The following is a 22,926-nucleotide window of genomic DNA, read 5'->3' on the forward strand; positions in this document are numbered from 1 at the left end:
CTTCATTTTTTCTGTAGAAAAGTCATTTGATAGTCTTATGGGAGTGCCCTTGTATGTAACCCTCTGTCTTTCTCTTGCTGCTTTTAGGATTCTCCCTTTGTCTTTAACCTTCACCATTTTAACTATTATGTGTCTTGGTGTGGGCCTGTTTGGGTTTATCCTGGTTGGAACTCTCTGCACTTCCTGGGCTTGTATGTTGGTTTCCTTCATCAGGTTAGGGAAGTTTTCGGACATTATTACTTCAAATATGCTCTGAATCCCTTGTTTCCTCTCTTCACCTTCTGGTATTCCTATGATGCGCATGTTGTTGCGCTTGATGTTATCCCAGAGGTCTCTTAAACCATCTTCATTGTTTTTTATTCTTTTTTCTTTCTGTTGTTCTGTTTGGGTAATCTCTGCTAACTTGTCTTCTAAGTCGCTGATTTGATCCTCTGCTTCATCTAACCTGCTGTTAATTCCTTCAAGTGAGTTCTTTATTTCAGTAATTGTGTTCTTTAGTTCTAACTGGTTGTTCGTTATGATTTCTACATCCTTCTTTATGTAATCTCTAAGCTCCTTAAACATTCTTATCATCAGTGTTCTGAACTCTTGTCTCTGATAGGTTGGTTACTTCTGTTTTATTTGGTTCCATTTCTGGAGGTTTCTTCTGTTCTTTTATTTGGGACATGTTTGTTTGTTTCCCCATTCTGGCTGACTCTCTGTGTTTGCTTCGATGTATTAGGTAGATCCCCTAGATTTCTTAGTTCTTGCGGGGGTATCTTATGTAGTATGTGTCCTTTATATTTGACTTGCACTACTTCGTTCTTCTCCTCTGTGTGTGCTCCAAAGGTGACTCTTGTGTTGTATATATTGTCCTGTTAAAGAAGATCTTTAATTGCTTTTCCCTTGTGAGTAGGTGGGGTTAACTCCTAGGCTGACTAGTTATGAGACTTGGCTCTGCCCACCACAGGGTGTTCTGTTGTGTGAGGGTTGACCATTTAAATGTGGTTTGGCCTCTGTGGGCTCTTGTGCCTGTAGAGAATTCCCTCTGTGTGTGTCACTTGTAGGTCAAACCCGGTAGTACTCTGGTTTGGTCTGGAGTTGGTCTGTGGGTATGTTGAATCTTGTGCCTCTTAAGCTGGGCTCTGGTCGGGCAATTTCAGAACAAAGCAAATCACCAAGCACAACAACAACAACAAAGTAAAAATCAAATACCTTCACATGTAAAAACAACCAACAACCCCCACTCAATACAGGCAAAGATATCAAAGACATAAAGACAAAACAAAACAAAAATCAGCTCCAGTCTTGGCTTAAGCCCACCAAGTAATCTCCAGGTTGTCCTCCGCTGTACTGAAGAGTCCTCTGTGTATTGTGCGTGCAGAGCCGGTCACCTGGTGCCCAGAGTGACGTTGGAACTGCAGATTTAGATGCGTGGGGCTGAGGGGTCTGGATGGTAGTTTCTACGAAGGCAGTGCAGTTTCTGCCCTTGCCTGCACATATGCATACTGAGAGTAGCACCACCAGCGCTGTTTCCAGTTCTCCTGAGTGTTAGGGCACTTCTTCTGTGTGTGTGTGTGTGTGTGTGTGTGTGTGTGTGTGTGTGTGTGTGTGTGTTGCGGGCGGGAGATTTCTGAGCTGCTGAAAGCTGGGAGCTGCGACTGCCGCTTACTGCTGTTCCCTGGGAGTGCCTCCGCAGTTGTAATTGCCCTGCCCTAGGCAGGCCAGAAAGGGTGGGAGCTGGGGATGGAGGGGTCTTCTCTCTCCCAGCCCAGCTGTGTCACACCCTTCCCACAGGCCAGTCAAGGTCGTGTTTGGGGGTGGAGGAGTCTCTGCTCTCCTATCCCAGCAAAAATCACACTCTTCCCAGCCTCTTCCCTGGGTCAGAGCTGCATGCCAGTCTTCCCAGAGCCTGAGCACTAAGGCTCCTCTGTAATCTGACACTACTCCTCAGTTCATCGGCCAGTTTAAATCTGAAAGAGCGGGGTTCGGTGGGTGGGGGGGGTTGGTGGTGGAGGCAGGTATTTGTGTCCTTTGTCCAGCGTAGGGCCCAACTGGAGGTCTCACTGAGGTTATTGCCTCAAATGCTGGATATGCTGCCCACTCGGTGGGAGAGATCAGCTGTGGGACGCAGGGAAAGAGCCCACCTCCTGGCTTTTGTGTTCTCTGTTCCGTCCTGGGATCCCCTGTGTCTCTGCAGCTGCGGATGCCGGCTGCGTTTCCACAGCCGCAGATGCGGGCTGCGTCCCCATAGCTGCAGATGCGTCTCTACTTCACTCCCTTTCCTCTTCCCCTGCTCTCCCGATTTGCCCACCTTGAAGTAATCCTTGCACGAGTCTCTTAGCTGTTCTGCGTGATGAGCAGAGCGACCTTTGATGGGTTATAGATGTCCCGTTTTTGATAAGATCCGGAGGAGAACTCAGAAAGTGTGCCCCGCTGCCGCCATTCCTATGACATCACTCTTCTAAAAAATAATCACATGTCCTTCCTGCTGCTGCCAATTGTCTCAACTCTCCACATAGCTGACTCCTCAAAAAACGCTGTCTGAGCTTGCTGGCTGCATGGCCTCACCATCTTGTCTTTCCTCCATCTAACTTTTTCACACAGCCTTTTCAGCACTTCCAAATAATAAACTTGGTTAACTGTTTGTCCAGTTGCTACAAATTCATAATAAATAATCCCTCCGGTATCAAAAAAAAGGTTAGCAACATCATTGCAACAAGTTCGGGAACTTAATTGTCAGACCTCATATAGCATGTAAATATTATATATATAAGTATGTAACATAAAATATAGTTAAGTAACATGTTATAAATAATTTAAATATTCAGTTGTTTCTGAGTAGCAGGGTTATAGAAGTAGTACGTCATTAAGAGAATTACACTTTATACTCCCTCATATCTTCCATGGCCAGGAGATGAGTCAAGTACTGCATGGTCCAAAGCCTGAACTCTTCATCCCATGGTGATCTTTCTGGCACGATCAGCTCCCATCCTTTGACGTGTTAGCATAAACCCAGGTGTGATCCAAGAACCTGCTGTTACAAATACAGTCACTCCTGTCACTCAGGTAATTCCAAAGGTTTAGAAGTTTCTCCCATAACCTGGGGCAAAGGCCAAAGCTTTTGTTATATAACAGTAAGTTACTTGAAACTACTAGAATTGAGCAGCCATCACTTCCTATGGAGATAGAAGAAAATAATTATTAATAATACGTGAGACAATTTGCAAAGCCTAATAGATATTTCTTTTTTAAGCAAGGTATATATACATTCCTAGGACTATTAGCACATTAACTTATATTCATCGAGCATGAATCCTTGTGAAATAAGAAGTTTATAAAATTTGAACATTGGAAAAATACCAACATTTACATTTATTAGAGTTTTACTAAGACTTTCAAATCAAATGTAATACTAATCACATATATTATCTCATTTGAATTTTATACATGAAGTACTATACTAATATAGACTTCAATATTCGGTTTCTCATAGTGCAGGATAATTTTTTTTAAAATCTCAATACAGGTCTGTCTTGTCTTATTGCACTTCACTTTATTGCGCTTAGCAGATACTGCATTTTTTTACAAGTTGAAGGTAAGATCTTCCTGTGGAAAGATTACAACTTGCTGGAGGCTCAGATGATGGTTATTTTTTTTTTTTTTTTTCAGCAATAAAGTATTTTTTAATTAAAATACATTGGGGTTGTTTTAGACATAATGCTGTCGCACACTTAATCTACACTACAACGTAAACATACCTTTTATATGCACTGGGAAACCAAAAAAGTTTTATGACTCACTTTATTATGATCTTCTGTGTTGCAGTACTCTGGAAACGAACCTGCAGAATCTCCCAAACATGCCTGTGTTTGTATCTTGGAGATGTAATGAATATTATATTCTTCTAGTTTTTAGATGTCTTTAATGTAATTTTAATTGTCTGCTCTTTTTAAACTCTATTACTAGATAAATCCGTCTGAATAATATAATTAATGTCACTATCCTAAACTAAAAGCAAACTGCGTAGACACTTAAGCTGTACTCTAACTCATTGTCTTTCATTTAGCTACAAAATAAGAAAAAGCCCTCCAGCAGTGTCTCCATTTTCTTTCTCTTTGTTCTTTCCATTTTGAAACTCATTACAAACAATGCTTATAAAATCACATCTGCTAAAACTCACTGGTGGTAAAAAATGGGAGTTATTGGTGTCAGCTTGGAACCCAGTATAAAGTCTTCATTGATGCTCCGGGATACATGTTAAATGACTGAATGGCAGACAGCTCTTTTATGTGCTACATTTGAATATAGACATTTATTCTTGGTCTCTTCACCAGTTCGTTTTTTTTTACCTGGTGAAATTGTAGTAATGCATAATTTGTTGAGGATTTGCTGTGTGCCAAGCACTGTTTTTTGTTATTTTTGTTTTTTTTTAAGGAGGGTGCAGCTCACAGTGGCCCATGCGGGGATCAAACTGGCAACCTTGGTGTTATTAGCACCACACTCTAACCAACTGAGCTAACCGGCCACCCCTTGTGCCAGGCACTGTTTTAAGTGCTATCTAAGTGTGACCATTTTAGTCTTCACAGCAGTTCTGTGAGGTGCATTTAACTGTCACCATGCCTGTGACACAGGATAACCCAAGAAGAGTGGTCATTCAAGGTCACACAGCTGTCAGGCATACCTGGAATCTGTCTGAACCACTGCCCATGCTGTCTGCAGTGTGCTGGCATACACCATTTACCAGCCACCAAATCTGCCCTCCTCCAAGTATCCTACCTTCTGTACAAAGGATGTCATCTCTTAATAATTACATGCTGAATCCAAACGGGGGAGTGTGGTAGATGGACTAGCTATTTTTCCTGCCCTTACTAAGAAGCAGAAGGAATTGTACAGGGACCTCTGCTTGCTTTTCTCCTCTCACAGCTGAAGGCACTGGGTTGTAGATTGCATGTGCAGTTTTCTAAGCCTTGTGCCTGGAGAATTACAAGATTCTCACACCCAGAGGCTCCCTTGTCAAGAGGCCAGGACGGATTCCAGTAAATACTGAACTGCAAAGAGCTAACCGTCATTCTCTGTTTTGTGATTAAGTGTTAAATATCTGTGGTGTGGCCCTGGAGCTTGTGGTTTCACTGAGCTCCGCTAGCATGTCCCCGTTTACAAAGGCAACGTTGAAGAGTGAGCATATAACATAGCTGCAGTGTTGAATGCAGCAAGGGTTCTCCATATAAATGCTGCTTTGCTGTAGGATGCCATTTGCGATACCAGGGCTGTTTTGCAAAGCAGCAAACCACAGCTTTACCAACCTCGTGCTGTGCAGCCCGAGTGTCTCCTTTCGCTCTTTATATGTTCCCATTGGCTTAGATTTTCCTGTGGGCCCCCTAAGCCCTGAAAATGCCGAGGCCTCTGCAATTAAGAGCTCTCTGGATCATATCATGCTAACCTATTACAGAGGTACATTTCAGTTTTCTACTCTAGTTTCCATGTGATATAAAGTCAAAAGTATGGCACCTTTTGCCCTTGCTGAATGATTGGGAAATCTGAAAACAATTCACTGAATAGTAAACTTTTCACTGTGTTAATTGATTTCAAGTTTGTTCTCCAAAATGTGTCAAAAATCCACAGAAAATAATTATAGTATTTATATTTTTAAGTAGATACAGTTAAGGTGCTACATTTTATTAAAATAAATAATTACTTTAAAGTATAAAAGTTTACCAGTATTCATTCTTGAAAAACACAAAAATATAGAAAAATGTACATTTGCTTTCCTAAACCTCCTTTCTGAAACACTGAATGGGGTAAAGTCGAATGCAGCAGTCAGCAGCATGGAAATACCATTTGACTATGGATGAATGTCAAGTTAACATTCAGGCTTGTATTAACTAAATTATCTTATATATAACATTTTGGATAAAACTGTATTGCAAAAATTTCTAAGAAAGAGAAGGGAATTTAGTGTGGTGAAAAAGAAAAACTAGTGGCTCGAAGGAGGAGGGTAGTAAAAAACTCTTCTCACACCCGCAGCTTATAAGGCAACGTATAAATATATTTTACTTTGTTTAAATTCATTGATACTACTTTTAAAAACATTTTTACATATTTTAAAATTGTTGAGATTGGCTTGTTTTTTCAAGTTGTTATTCAATCAGTTGAATCAGATTTGAATTCTATTTCTGCCTGGCATGATTGACAACTGTTATTTTTCTTCATACTGTATCAGTCACAAACATACCTGATCATAAGGAGCAGTTGGGACTGTGATAAAAATAGAGATTTCCAGGCCTGGACCCCATGTTTGGGCGCATGGATTCTGTATTTTTTCCTTCAAGTTTTTGTTTTCAAAATAAAAAATATTCAGATCTCTGTCTTCACCTAGATTTAGAAATTGTTAAAATTCGCCACTTTTGCACTATGCTGTACCATTTGCCACTATTGATAATTAAATAGATGGATGGATGGGTGGTTGGATGGTAATTAGACCCCTTTCACTAAGGCACTTAATAATCTTCTCCAATTAGTTTCCTTATCAGTGCCTTGACAGTATGCAATCCCTAGGTTTAATGTACAAAGCAACAATATATGTTTAGCTAGAAGGTTTCATTCCACATAGAACTGTCAAATGGTTCTATTGTTAAAAATATTATACATATAAATATGCATATATAAACATATATGTACCCTTTAAAGACTAATAACAACCGATCACCCCTGTTCCCACCACTCTGAACTAGAACATTAGAAGGAAGTTGAAGCCGCTCGTGGGCCACTGCTAAACACTTAGCACACATCACTTCTACACATGTGACCATTTCCCTGAATTTTGTGTTATTCCCTAACTTTTCTTCAAGTTTTCCCTCATTTATGTGTCAGAAAAAAAGTTTAATTTTCCTGGTTTTGAACATTCTTAAATGGATTCATGTGTATTCTCCGATGACTTGCTTTTAATTTTTTTCAGTGTTGTAATTTTGAGATTTATCCCTATTGATGTGTTCTGCTGTAGTTTGTTTTCCCTACATTAAAGCAGGTTCTCAAATAATGTCTTTTCATTCAATGTCATTTTGTTATAATGATGATGAGGTGCTGCAGAACTTAACTCTTTTATATATATATATATATATATATATATATATATATATATATATAATTTTATTAGTTTCAGGTGCCCAAGACAAAGCAATACTTAGACATTTTTCATTTATATCCCTCACATTGTGTGAACCCCCCCTCCCCCCATCCACTATCCCTCTGACATCGCACAGAGCCATTACATTTCCACTGTCTCTATTCCTAATGCTGTACTCCACTTCCTGTAACCATATACATACATATGTGTGTGTGTGTGTGTGTGTGTATATATATATATATATATATATATAATTATAGCTGGCATTCATTATTGTTCAGCTTCAGCTTCAGGTGTACAGTGCAGTGATCAAACATCTACATCATCCCTGAGGTGGTCTCCCAAATGGGACACGTGTCCATCGGATACCCTACAAAATCTCTACATTATTGATTACATTCCCGAAATTAATTTTCAAAACCCCGTGGCCATCTTGTGGTTACCGACTATTTTCTAAACCTCTCACCTTCCCCTTTATTCCCACCCCCCCTCCCCTCTAGCAACCCTCAGTTTTTCCTCTATGTCTCCAAAACTGTTTCTGATTAGTTCATTCACTTAGTCTTTTCTTTAGATTCCACATATAAGTGAGATCATGTGGTATTTGTCTTTCTCTGTCTGACTTATTTCACTTAACATAATGTTCTCTAGGTCCATCCATGTTGTTGCAAATGGTACGATTTCTTTCTTCTTTATGGCTGCGTAATACTCCATTGTATAAATGTACCACAGTTTCTTAATCCAGTCATCTACCGATGGGCATTTCGGTTGTTTCCATGTCTTGGCTATTGTGTATAGTGCTGCAATAAACATAGGAGTGCGTAAAGTTTTTTGAATTAGAGTTTTGGATTTCTCTGGATAGATACCGAGGAGTGGGATTGCTGGATCATAAGGTAGTTCCATTTTTAGATTTTTGAGATACCTCCATACTGTTTTCCATAGTGGCTGCACCAATCTGCATTCCCACCAACAGTGCACAAGCGCAGAACTTAACTCTTGATTATGTCAATTAGCTGAAGGTAAAATTGGCTTTGTTATGAGTCATTTTGCATAAAGTAGCAGAACCTATATATGACGTTAAGTGGGGACTGACTATACTGTGGTATCATATGAATGTACCAGAATCCAGTGTACCATTGATGGACATCATGAGTGTTTTCAGTTTCTTTTAATATGAACAGCGTGTCAAGAATATTCTTCTCTATAACCTTTGTGTACATGTGCAAGAGTCACTTCAGGGTATATTCCTCAGAGTGTCCAGAATTTAAGGTTCTAGAAAGGTGGTGTTGTTTTCCTGAATATCAGAAGTTACCATCATTAAAGGAATCAGATCAATGCTTTGAACTCCTTTGGTAGGCCTACAGTTGGGTCTGGCATTTTGGTGTGAAAACTTATTTCACTTTTAAGACACATGGGACACTGTACAACTAACTTCCACTCCAAAAGTGAGTGGAAGCGTCCATGACTGACTGCTGGAATTCTGACCTAGGCTTGTCCAGGCAGCCGTTATAGCTGGGCATCTATACACTGGCCAATGCCGTGATGGCGTTCACTGAGTCAGCTCTTCGTCTAGATTGACTACTCAGACGGTGCTCTAATGCTTCTTTGGCACCCCTACTCCATATGGGTGACTTTCTACTCTACTTGAACAACACAGTGACCACCTTCTGTACTCTGATAAGCAGGATGACACATTGGAAAGAAATGGACTTTGGATTTAGGAGTACTGAGTTTAGCAAGGTTGGCCATTTGAGAAATATTAGAGAAATGCTGTTATCATTAGAGGTAATATATGAAAAGTGTGCCACACTTTGCCTGACATTTGATAAGCATTCAGTAAACTAGTCTTGTTGATGTTGTTCTCCTTGTTATTTGTCATCACTCAGAAAGCTGAAATACTGAAATTCCTTTCTCTGATAACCTTTTTCTTTCTTGATTGAATTAATGAAATCCACCCCCCTCTTGTTTCAAATCTCAGCTTCTAGTTTACTTCTTTGAGTTATTCTCATACTGTTCAAACACAAGTATATATTTTTTTGAACACGGATTCTTTTTTTTTTTTTTTTACATTTATTTTAAGTGTGTTTTTCCAGGACCCATCAGCTCCAAGTCAAGTAGTTGTTTCAATCTAGTTGTGGAGGGCGCAGCTCACACTGGCCCATGCGGGGATCGAACCGGCAACCCTGGTGTTACAAGCATCATGCTCTTAACCAAAAGAGCTAACCGGCTGCCCCCCACACACATATTTTTGACTTAAAAATGTTTAGTATGTCTTCTTTTGGCCTCTTCTTAAACATAATGTACCGTTTTGAACCCTTGATTCCTCCCCTCCCTAGTTCCCACCATTTCCCGCACCATCTTCCTCTCTCTTCAGTTAATGGCATTGTCATCAACTCAGTTACCCTGGCCTAACACTGAGACTCATCCTTGATTCCTCCTCCCTTCTTCTTAGGCCGTTAGTAGGTTCTCCTTCTAAATCATGTCATGCATCTGACCACACCTAACCCTCTCTAGTGTTACCCCAGTTCAAGCCAGCATCAGCTCTCAGCTGGAACACTGCTGCCATCCTTTGTCACTGTTCCCTGCTTGTACGGTTTCCCCTCAAGATAAAGTAGGAATCCGATCAGATCGCTCCACTGATTTAAGTCCTCCAAAGACTACCCAACTGTAGTCGCAACAAATTCCGTTTTGCCACGGCCATTAGGTAAGATCAGGTGCTGTCTCTATTCCTTACCTCGGTTCTCTTCATCCCCTCTGTCCCAGTCACACCTGACCTCTTTCTCTCCCGTGAATATTTCAGGTTCACTGCCACCCCAGGGCCTTTGACTTTACTTTTCTGGCTTTCTGCAACTCTTTTCCCACATTTTTGGTGTAATGCCTCCTTTTATCATTCAAATAGCTCAAAGACCACCTCCTGGGAGAGGCTTTCGCTGAGCCTCTCGGAACTCTCCCTTCATGTTTTTCTTAAACTTTTAGTTTCTTCATAACTGTACTATCTAAATTTAATCTTAAATATTTGTTGACATGTTTTTGTATCTCACTCCACTAAAATATGATGTCTAGTAGAGTGTCCATCTGGTTTACTGCTATATTTTCAACATCTGTAATAGTACCTAGTACATAATACATGTTTACTAAATAGTTGTTGAATTAATGAAGAATGAGTGAGAGGTAACTGGAGGCTGAAAGAATCCCAGAATTTGTTACATGTATCACTAAGTAATAATGTAACTATATATGTATTTTTTAAGGTGTGAAATGTTTTATTTTTCAGGATTAATTGGAATTCTTCAAAATGTCAGGTAAGTTTTTATGAATAAATTTTAATGTTTTATTTTCAAATGTGAATTGTGTGATTACTTTTCCTTAAAAAATTAGAGTTTATTTCATTTTGGAGCTTTTTATTGTTTAGTATTTGGAGAATATACACATTCAGTCATATGTGTATATATACATATACACATACGTATATATACATATATACGTGTATATATATACATATATACATATATATGTATATATATTCCTTTAAACGTGTGAACATTCCTATCTGTCTTTGACAGAAAGGAGTAAAGGGATTCATAGTGGCACACATGTACTGAAAGATCTAAAGTTTGTGGGCAAGCTTGGGTAAAGTAAGGAAAGTAAGTCTGCAAAGAGAGATGATAGTGATAAAAAGCCTGCGATGACAGCCTGCCTTCATAGAGGAGGGCTCAGAAGTAGCCCCTGCATTGTTAAGCAATGTAGGAGATGATATAAGGAGAGAAACATCACATTTCTGGGATTTGTGGGTTTATAAGATAAAAGTTGGTCAGTTAAGAGGTTCCAAACTTCTCTTTATAGTGAGTCCAGGAAGAAGGTTCTCTAATTTCAACAAGAGGACAAGGTACAACATCATGAGAAGTGACTCCAGTACTTCCCTTGAAGCAATTGCAGTGACTTAGGTTGCTTTTAGGAAGAATACGGTAAAAGTGTGAGTCACTGGAATGTAGACTAAACCACCTCAAATTGAGCTATGTGTGGCACCACTAGCTTTTAAACCTTTTAGTATTCATCGTGCTCTGTTTTGAATTTAGTATTTACTATGTTACGTTTTGGATTTATCTAAACAAGCCGTTTTCCAAAAAGCATTCAGGAAAAAAATCAGATTCACTCTATGACTTTTTCCTATTACATAATAGGAAAAAGAATATTCAACACTGTGCAAGGAATTTATGGAGGTAGGAATCAGCATCCAGTCAGCTGAACTACTGAAAGCTCATTGCTTTGATCATGGTATAATTACCATGTTTTATTTTTTAATCTATATTCAGCCTGAAAATTCATCAAATATATTAATAGGTTAGTGTCTAATACACTTCATGAATTACATTTTTTGTAAGAAATATGAGTGTATATCATATTGGTTACATTCATGGATGCATACCAACAAGAAAAAATGAATTTATTATCATATTATCATTTCCATTGTAAATCATGTCACTTCTCTCCACAAAGGTGTAGTGCCCACAGCCCCCGAGCAACCTGCAGATGAAGTGGAAAATCACATAAAGTTGCCTGATGACCCTCCTGACTACAATTCCCACTTTGTACCAGGTAGGTTAAATATTCAGAAAAGATCTTTCCTCTCTGCAGAAAACCATACTAATCATTAAAATTGCTTATAAAATTAATTAATTGAGTGATTGAATAAATATTGAATGCCTACAGGGCGCCACGGAGTTTACTAGAAATCAATTAGAACGTAGTCCCATCTTCACAGGATTTATAGGCTACTGAGGAAGTAAGCTGCACACACATTGATAGCATTCTCTTTGCTTGATTATGAAAATGTGAAGAGTGCTGTAGGGGCACAGATGACAGTAACTGATCTACCAGGGATCTGAGGGAAACCCTAACTGAGGAAGTCACGTGTTGCTGGCAGGATAAGGGATTTCTCAATCAAACAAAGGGGGAAGGGACCATGGCTCACAGGAAAAACAACATGTCCAAAAGCAACGGTCATGAAGGTCTGGTATGAGGCATACATGGGACAAATGTCAAGAGAAATGGAGGTGAATGGCACTGACTGCTGATTAAGGAGCTCATAATTCTACAGATATTTTAATAAATCTGAATGCACTGCTGCTGGTGACTCAGGAAGTAGAGATACTCATACTGCTAATGGAAATTTGACTTAGTCTTTTCAGAACATAATTTTGCAATGTATAAAATTTTAAAAATAAAAATTATACTTTTGACTAAGGAAATACTTCTAATCAGGATTGTATTCAAATACATTGTAACGACTTAGAAAATGATAGATATGTTCTAGCAATATTTTTTTAAATATATATTTATGTATATTTAGAGGGGGAAACCATTGGGTTAGGCTGTGAAAAGGCAGAAGAAAGCCCAGTCCCGCACAATGATGGCAGAGATGTTGTTTTGGCTCTAGACGTATGATCCATGGAGATCAGGTAGCCCTTGCCCCTGGAGGGTTTTCTGAAAACAGCAGGTCTTCCTTTCCCCCTTTCCCTCTTGTGTGCCTGCTGTGTGGATCTGATCCAGTATAACCCCTCACTGCTGGCTTAGCCCTGCTAAATCCAAGTTATTGACAATCCTCAATTACAATCTTCCTGTATCTGACCATTTCTCTGCATTTTATTTCAGTGACTATTAACATGAGCTATGTAATCTCTCTTATTTTCACCAATCATTCCTAGAAGAAGAACGGTGGAGCTTCTGTTCTAGTGGAATTCAGGTACCTAGATTCCACTAGAACAGAAGTTCCACCATTTCTAAGAAGCAAACACTGGTTTTTAAATCATATTCTGCTCATCTGGGCGTATTTGTGTATTCCTCTCTAAATAAAAATATAGCAAGACAGTAGGAGACATCCTTCAAATTACTACAAATAACTACATAAGTTGGAAAATATTATCATGCATATAACTAATGAATTTTGTTATAAAATAGTAATAGAAATTTACTGTGATTGCCACCTGCTGACTGAACTATATACTTTCATATGGTGACACAGATCATGTCCCTGTGATTCACGTTAAGGAACTTGAACTTGAAATATTTGGCTTTAATTAATTTCTTGAAATTCAATTATGTAATTTCAATTTGCATTATAATACTGTAGATGTGTTCTTCCCCAAAATAATTTTGTCCCAAATATGTTTTAAAAAAATAGTTAATAAAGAAGCTTTTGTTTTATGTATTCTATTTAGAAAGAAAATGACATAATTTCTTGAAATCAAAAAGGATGGTAATGTTCAAAATAACTAAGAAAACACAAATCCCTTAAGGCAGTATTTCTCACACTAGTGTTGGTGGGACAATGCTCCATAACAGACTTCGTTCTTTCAATAGTGTGGGACACTATAGTTATACTGGTTACACGAAGTTAAACATGTTTTGTTTAGCTTTTCTGCCGAACAAAGCGGAACCCTTAATAGCATTTCAGAGCTCAAAAAGGAGTATAAATATACTGGTTTCCCACACACAATTTGTCAGTTTTTCCTTCACTTCTCATACCATCTCTGAATAATATCTGCTTATATTAAAGCACTTGATTACATAAATTTGTGTATAATTTTTCTTAGAAATGTAGTCTTTATACTGAATAGCCCCATAATCTAAATTGTAATTTTCTTTCTGATTTATTGGTCTTTAAGTATTATTACATGAAATAATTTAATGTTAAAAATCACACGGTTAATATCACAAGAATTGATCATCAACTCATTGAAATGATACAATTAGTATTTTAAGATAGTTTATATGACTCTTAGTTGCATTGTTTTTAATGACAATTCTAAAAGAGCAGGGAGGGATAGCTGATTTCCAGTCCAACTTGAGTCCCTTAAACACAATTCTTAAAGGAAGTAAAGACAATCCATGACAACCTGAAACATGTAATTTCTTCCATTGTTTTCTAAAGATACTAGATAAAGATACTAGATACTAGATACCTTTTCCTCCTCACACTTAGCTCTAATTTGACACTGTTTCTAGTTACCATTATTTTGCCTTTAGTCTTTTCTGACTCTCAATCTCTGTCAAGAACTGTCTTCTACCTACCCTTCAAAACTGGTTTCTCTAGAGTTCCTTGGTCCACTCTCTTGTCCTTTGTGGCCCTCCCCTTTCTCCCTCTGTAACCTCTCCATTCACCCGTCCTTTTACACATTCTCCTATGTTATCTTAGTAATACGCATTATTTCATTTACCTTTAACCACTTATGATTCCCTTATCCCCATATTAATCTTCTGCGCTTTAAACTGGCATTTCCAACTGCCTAGAGACCACTTCCCCTGGATGATCCTGGATCTCAAACTCAATGATTCTCAATCCATCTTTGACATTATGCTCCCGAACACATACCCTCTCTTTTTTCTCTACTCTCGAGGCCCACAGAGACCCAAGTCAGACCCTCGAGAATCTTGCCTCACATCCAATCTGTTACCAAGGCAGTACTATTGTTAAACATTATCATTTGTGGACTTTCTCCTCCTTTCCTCACAGTCAAACTTCCTTGCCTTCTAACTGTACTCCTGTAAGCACCTCCTGCCTAATCGAACTTTCTTATTCATAAAGGTTCTAAATGTAAAAGTAATCACTCCACTTTCCATTTCATTGGCATAAAGTTCAAGTTGTTTGCACAGAGCATAGGGCTTTCATAATTGTCACTCCCTCCCACCTTCCTTTCTAGCCCTGTCCCCTAAATCTTCCTCCGTGGCCTTTACTCCCGCAGTACTGAGCCTCCCCTGTGCAACTGCTCATTTTGCACCTCTTCTCCCTGTAACACCTTTGCCTACCCTGGAGTTGTCTGCACAGTCTAATGTGACAGAACTTACATCAGAGGGGACCTCCTCTGCCTGTGTCAGCTGCCCTCCTCTCTTATCCCTTCACATACTGTTCGTCTACCTCTGATTACACCAGTTTCTCACTTCATCGTGACCATTCACTTTTTCTTACAAATCTGTGTGTTCTCCACAGAACTGGATGTCCTTGATGAGAGACATGTTTTTATACCACTTCCTGTCCCTAGTGGCAAGCACGGCTGCTGGTCGTGGAAATGAGCTTGAGGAATGTTTCCTTGATAAAGGAATGTTGATTTATCTCATGGCCTGTTCTCAGATAGTATTAGGCGAAATAGTTTTATAACTCATGACTTTCGTGAGTGGGATTTTTATGAGTAACCAAAATGTCCCAGACTTCATCAGCTTCAAAAGGCACTCTTCCCTTTGATGCCCAAATCGCCAGAATCTGAGCCTGTCTAATTTGCCTTACAGAGATTGCCTTCTTTGTTTTATTTCTCATCCCAAAGAACTTCTCAGGCAGTGTCCTTTCCTGACGGTGGCTGGCTTTCTCAGCATTGGCCACTGCTTTGGCTCTATGTTGGTCACCTCTTACTGTCCTGAGACCAACTTTCTGCCGGCTGAATGGATTTTTCTGTACTGTGATGTCCTGTGGAGGTGGGAGGGTGTGTAGAAACTAAGGATTTAAGGACTTGGAAATAGCTGCTAGCTACAGTTACTCTTCCAGTCTACAGTTCTGGGCCTTCCACAGAATCCCACTGTGGATGTTCATCTTCCTAGGCTCTGAACTAGGGAGACTATTGTCATACTTTAGTTAGCGGTGCCTCTGCAGTCAGAATGCTTGACTTTTAATTTTGACTCTGCCATGCTCGTGTTAGCTATTGACTGTTCATCAAGTTGCTTAACCTCCTTAGGCCTCAGTTTCCTCCTCTGTACATTAAGGATAATAATAGTAGTACCTACTACATAGGGTTGATGTAATGATGACGACATTTAATACTTGTAAAGTAGTTGTAACAGTATGTAGAACATAGTAAGAACTCAGTAAGGGTTAGTTAGCTATTATCTTTTTTTTTTTTTTTTTTTTCATATTTGAGATAGCTTCTCCTAACAGGAGTTCCTTCCAGATCTACATGGTGTCCAGACCCCATTTCTTTGGGTTCTCTGAGAGGGCATCATCTCTACCTTATCCCATTCTCTCAACTCTCTCTTTAAGTCTTCCTTCTGCAGTAGTGACCTTTTCCTTCTGCAATAGGGACCTTTTCAATGGAACTGTCCACATTTTTCAGGAGCTGTCAGTTCCTGCCCTGCACAGCTGTGTAGCATTGCTTTTTTGATTATAAAAAGATCCAGATTCCCTAGTCTATAGACTGGTGGTGCCCAAAGCCTGGGATATTGGGGAAATAGGACATCATTTGTGGAGCTTCAACATCACAGCCCAAGTTGGACTTCTACTATCCAGTCTTGTTCCCGTTAGCTTACTTACCTGGACATGAGGCAAATCTTATGCTGTCTGGCTGACATCCCAATAATTTATGAGCAGATACATAAGAAAATAGATATATGCACATACATACATTATAAGAACAAACAGTAATTTTCAGAAAGAAACTACAATTTAACCTATATTTTCGTAAGATTTTTTTTCCTGTGGACCTATAGAGAAGTATCTCTAACCATGGTGAAGACAAGCTCCATGATTGTGCATCACAGTTTTGTAACATTGTCTCCATCATTTCCACTCCAGAATAGAATCTTTCCTTTCTTTATATTGGTTAAAGAAAAGGGTCTTTAAATCAGTGGCTGTCAAACATTCTTGATGACAGTCTACTATGACTCACGCTAAATAATACATATATATATGTATTTATATATAACCAACAGAAATTTCACCAAGTAATACATAATGTAGTGAATATGTAGTATAGGACAATGCAGTTTGATATTTTCTATTGTATTCTAATCTAGTTGGTTTCTTTTTTTAAAATTATGAATCATTAAATTGATTTCAAAGCCCACAAATGTATCTACAGTTTGTAAAACACTAAGTATATCAAACTTAGTTGCTGATAAGAATTAATGAAATAGCTACACTCATATCAGACAAAATATACTTTGAGACAAAAATTGTTACTAGAGCAAAAGGACATTTTATGGTAATGGGAGTATCAATCCATCAAGAATACATAACAGTTATTTGTACTCTAAGCTTCAAAATACATGAAGCAAAAACTGACAGAACTAAAGGGTGAAATAGACAATTCAATAAATAATAGTGGAGACTGCAATACCCCACTTACAATAATGGCTGAAACAACTAAATAGAAGATCAAAAAGGAAACAAAAGCCCTGAACAACACTATAAACCAAATTAGACAAACATACATATATAGAACACTCTACCCAACAGCAGCAGATATATGTTCTTCTCAAGTGTACATAGGACATTCTCTAGGATAGACCTACTGGTTAGGCCATAAGACAAGTCTCAATAAATTTAAAACAACTGAAATCATACAGAATATATCCTATCACAGTGGAATAAAATTAGAAATCAATAATAGAAGGAAATTTGGAAAATCAGAAACAGGAGGAAGATAAACAGCACACCTGTAGATAATCAAAGGAACAAAAAGAAATCACAAGAGAAATTAAAAATACTTTGAGATGAATAAAACAAAAACAATATACTAAAGTTTATGGGATAAAGCCAAAACAGTACTTAGAAGAAAATTTATAGTTGTAAACAGCTACATTAAAAAAGAAGATATCTCAAATTGGTAACCCAACTTTCCACCTTCAGAAAAAACCAAACCCAAAATAAGCAGAAGGAAATACTAAAGATTAAAGTGGAAGTAAATTAAATAGAGAACACAAAAACAATAGACAAACTCAAGAAAACCAAAAGTTTTCTTTGAAGGGATCAACATTAAGAAAACTTAAGCGAGACTGACCAAGAAAAAAATAGACAAATTATTAAAATCAGGAATGAAAATGGCAACATTGCTAACAATTTTATAGAAATTAAAGTGTATTATAAGGCAATACTATGAACAATTGTATGCCAACAAATTAGAAAATCTAGATGAAATACACAGATTCCTAGAAAGACACAAACAACTGAAACTGACTCAAGAGGAAATGGAAAACCTGAAGAGACATGAATAACAAATAAAGAGACTGAATAAGTAATTGAAAATTTCTGACAAAAGAAAGCCAAGGCCCAGATGGCCTTTTCAGTGAATTCTACCAAATGCTCAATGAAGATTTTAATAACAGTTCTTTACAAACTCTTCCAAAAAATGGAAGAATAGTGAACATTTTCCCACTCACACTACAAAGCCAGTATTACTTTATTAGCAAAATCAGACAAAAGCAACACAAGAAATAAAAACTACAGGCCAGTATCCCTTATAAATATAGGTTCAAAAATGCTCAACAAAATACTAGTAAACTAAATTCAGCAACATATAAAAAGTACTATACACCATCACCAAGTGGGGTTTATCCCAAGAATGAAAGGTTGGTTTGTCATATGAAAATTAGTTGATGTAAAGTCAGACAGAAAAGGACAAGAACCATATGATTTCACTCATATGTGGGATATTATACAAAAAGCAATAAATGAACAAATAAAACAAACTCAGACACAGATGATGTTTTGGTGAAAGGGCACAGGGGAGGTGTTGGGGGAGGATGAAGAGGGTAAGGGCGTCATATAGACTTTGGGCAGTGAGCACACAATAGAATATATAGATGATATAAAGTTGTACACCTGAAACATATAATGATACTAACCAATGTTACTGCAATAAATTTAATTTAAAAAAATTATTTGGAATATATACCATTTAATAGAAGATAGGACAAAAACTGCATGACCACATCAATGGATATAGAAAAGGCATTTAACCAAATGAAACATCCTTCATAATAAAAACATTCAACAAACTAGGAATGAAAGGGAACTTCCTCAACCTGATTAAAAAAAAATTATGAAAAACGCACAACTAACATCATACTTAATAAAAGCTGAAAGCATTCCCCCTAAAATCAAGAAGAAGAGCGTATGTTCTCTCATGCTATTCTCTTCATTGTAGTAGAGGTTCTAGCCAGGAAATTAAGGAAGAAAAAAAAGAAAATCATCCAAATTGGAAAGACAGTAACAAAACTCTCTATTTGCAGATGAGATGATTTTGTATATAGAAAATCCTGAAGAATACATACATAGCACTAATAAATAAATTCAGCAGTATAGTAAGATACAAGATCAATATACAAAAATCCAATGGCATATCTATATACTAGCAATGAACAATCCAAAAGAAAATAATAGTATGAGTGCATCTGTGGGTTTCGGTCAAGATGGTGCAGTAGGAAAACTCTGTGCCTCCTCTAATAACCACATCAAATTACAGCTAAACTACAGAACAACCATCAATGAAAATCTCCTGAAGTCCAGCTGAACAGAGATCTGATAGCTAAGGACATACAGAAGAAGCTACATTGAGTCTGGTAGGAGAAGGAGAGACATGGAATAGGCTGGTCCCAAAGTCGCGTGTGGCAATTAAAAATCGGGACGATATCTTGGTTGCAGAAGTTCCCTCTTGATGAGTGAGGGGTCTCAGCCCCACACCAGACTCCCCAGCACAGGGTTTGAGTGCCAGAAAGAGAAGTCGCCATAACTTCTGTCTGGGAAATCCTGATGAGATTGTGACTGAGTGAGAAGCATGGCTGCTGGAGTCCAAGGAGCTCCTCTTAAAGGGCCCATGCATGGACTTTCTTGCTGATGGACTTACTCTGAGCTCCAGCACTGGGGCAGTAGCTCGAATGGTGCCAGGGACATACAGGGTGGAACTGAGTTGTCTGGCTGCAAGGAGAGGGCTGGAGGAGCAGCTTTCTCTCAGAAGTGCAAGCAGAAGCCATTGTTTCTTTGTTGAGCCCTCCTTCAACCCAGCATGCAGACACAGGTTGCCGCCATACCTGAGTCTCCATCAGCCTGGCTAACACATTCACCCCTGGTGATTCCCCGACACCCTGCCCCACCCAACTCTTGGGTCCACCCAAGCTACTTCCAGTGGCTTTTTTATACAGTCAGCCTGTTTTGTCTCAGGCTGCAGAATTTCCTAAAATCTATCAAAGGTTCACAAAACCCAAACAAGCAGCATCTAGTGTCAGCAAGCTCCATAGCTTTTGCTAAGCAGCCCCAAGCTCAGCACAAGTGGCAGCCAGCCTTGGTTTGCAGTTTTGCCTTTCTCGGGCCACCTCCAAGCCCAGCATAAGTGGCAACCATCTGCAGATTACTTTGTAGCTCATACCAAGTGACCCCAAATAGGGCACAGGCAGTGGCTGACATTGGCCTGCAACAGAGTCCCTTCCAAGAGTCCCCAGAACTAACACACCCAGTGGCAAGCTTCAGATCATACCAGAGTACCACCCAACCACCTCCACAAAAGACGCACCTAAAGGGCAAACTTGGCAGGCACCAGAACCCCACTAAAGCGAATATTGCTCTGTAGAGTGAGCCCCTGCCGCAGCTCCTCCACTGTAATCATGGTCAGTCCTTACAACCAATCAGCTTGAGGTTCTTTCCTTCCCGTTGACGTGAAACAGCATCCAAGGTTCAACAACAACAGGAGGGCACAAACAATCCACACAAGGGACACACCTGGAGCACCCAGTTCAGGTAAGCAGGGAGACTGCGCCACTGGGCCCCATGGGACACCTACTACAAAAGGCCACTCTACTAAGACAGAGACATAGCAGCTCTACCTAGTACATAGAAACAGTGAGGCAGACAAAATGGGGAGAAGGAGAAATATGTCCCAAATGAGACAACAGAACAAAGATCCAGGAGAAGAAGTAAACAAAATGGAGATAAACAATCTACCAGATGCAGAGTTTAAAATACTGGTTATAAGGATCCTCAGTGATCTTAAGTGAAAAGTTAACCAAAAAGATAGGAAACATAACAGTGGGGATAGAAAACATAAAAAAGAACCAGTCAGAAATGAGGAATACAATAACTGAAATGAATACATTAGAGGGAATCAACAATTGAATAGATGAAACAGAGGATCAAATCAGGGATTTGCAATATAAGGTGGCAGAAAACATCCAAACAGAACAGCAAAAAGAAAAAAGAATCCAAAGAAAGGAGAGTTTAAGGGGCCTCTGGGACAACATCAAGTGTACCAACATTTGCATCATGGGAATTGAAAACTTATTTGTAGAAATGCTGACAGAAAACTTCCCTAATCTGGTGAAGAAATAGGCATACAAGCCCAGGATATGCAGAATCTCAAACAAGATGAACCCAAAGAGGCCCACACCAAGACACATCATAATTAAAATGTCAAATGTTAAAGACAGAGAATACTTAAAACACAAGAGAAAAGCACTCAGTTATATACAACGGAGCTCCGATAAGACTGTCAGCTGCTTTCTCAACAGAAACTCTGCAGGCTAGATGGGATTGACACGAAATACTCAAAGTGATGAAAAACATGGACGTACAACTAAGATTACCCAGCAAAGCTATCATGTATAATCAAAAGGGGAGATAAGAAACTTCCCAGACAAGAAAAAGCTAAAGGAGTTCATCACGACCAAACCAGTATTACCAGCAATATTAAAGGCACTTCTTTAAGAAGAAAAAAATAAAAGATATGAATAATAAAATGACAATAACTGCATATCTATCAACAATTTAAATGTAAATGGATTAAATGCTCCAATAAAAAACATAAGGTTGCTGAATGGATAATAAAATAAGACCCTTACGTACGCTCGCCATAGGAGGCCCACTTCCAATCAAAAGACACACACAGACTGAAAAGTAAAGGGATGGAAAAAGATGTTTCATAAAAATGGGGGAAGAAAAGTAAAGCTGAGATAGCAATACTTATACCAGACAAAACAGACTTTAAAACAAAGGCTATATCAAGAGACAAAGAAAGACCCAGTAATCCCACATCTGGGTATTTATCCGAAGAAACCCTAAACACAACTTTGAAGAAACATGTGCATCCATATGTTCATTGCAGCATTGTTTACAATGGCCAAGATATGGAAGCAACCTGGGTGCCCATCAGTGGATGAATGGATAAAGAAAAGGTGGTACATATATACAATGGAATATTAGTCATAAAAAAGAATGAAATTTTGCCATCTGCAACATCGAAGATGGACTCAGAGTGTGTTTTGCTGAGTGGAGTAAGTCTGACAGAGAAAGACAAATACCATATGATTGCACCTATATGTGGAATCTAAAGAACAAAATAAACAAAACAGAAACTGGTAAATACAGAGAATATTTTGATGGTTGCCAGATGGGAGGGGGCTTGGGGGTGGCAGAAAAAGGGGAAGGGAATAAGAAGTACAAACTGGGAGTTACAAAATAGTCATGGGGATGTAAAGTATAACAAAGAATGTAGTCAATAATATTGTAATAACTATGTATGGTGTCAGATGGGTACCAGGTTTATCAGCTGATCATTTCATAGGTTATATAGATGTCTAATCACTATGTTGTATACCTGAAACTAATATAATCCTGTATGTCAACTGTAATTGAAATAATATTTAAATAAAAGCAAAAAAGAAAGTAATAGTACAATTCTGCATTTAATAACATCAAAAAGAATAAAGTACTTAGAATAAATGTAATAAGAGACATGTAAGACTTGAACACTGAAAACAAACTATTGTTGAAAGGAATTAAAGACGACTTAAATAAATGGAAAGATACCCTATGTTCATAGATTTCAAAAGTAAATATTGTTAAATGGCAATACTCCCCAAATTGGTCTACAGGTTCAACACAATTCTTATCAATTATGCAGTACGCCTTTTTGAAGTAATTGCTAAGCTAATCTTCAAATACATATGGAAATGCAAAGGACTCAAAATAGCTCAAACATTCTTGAGGGAAAAAAACCAATTTGGAGGACTCACACTTCCCAATTTCCAGACTTAGTACAAAGCTACAGTACTCAAGACCATACAATACTGGC

The 22,926-nt window shown here is 38.4% G+C and overlaps 1 protein-coding gene across 4 annotated transcripts in view; it reads left to right on the forward strand.

Moving 5' to 3' along the window:
• Positions 1-22,926, forward strand: part of PLSCR4 (phospholipid scramblase 4) — a 67,447-nt gene that overhangs the window by 24,221 nt on the left and 20,300 nt on the right. For 3 of the 4 annotated variants that reach the window (XM_088794699.1, XM_074333982.2, XM_074333987.2), the window contains exons 2-3: positions 10,377-10,404; positions 11,600-11,698. In XM_088794699.1, coding sequence (XP_088650825.1) covers positions 10,398-10,404; positions 11,600-11,698 — 106 coding nt within the window. In that variant the 5' untranslated portion in view covers positions 10,377-10,397. Of the gene's footprint in view, positions 1-2,931; positions 3,049-10,376; positions 10,405-11,599; positions 11,699-22,926 lie in introns of those variants that run through there. The other variant, XM_088794700.1, reaches the window with a different exon arrangement.

Source organism: Rhinolophus sinicus, chromosome 17 (genome assembly GCF_057876585.1).
Source record: "Rhinolophus sinicus isolate RSI-liver-muscle chromosome 17, RSI-T2T, whole genome shotgun sequence".
Taxonomy (NCBI): domain Eukaryota; kingdom Metazoa; phylum Chordata; class Mammalia; order Chiroptera; family Rhinolophidae; genus Rhinolophus; species Rhinolophus sinicus.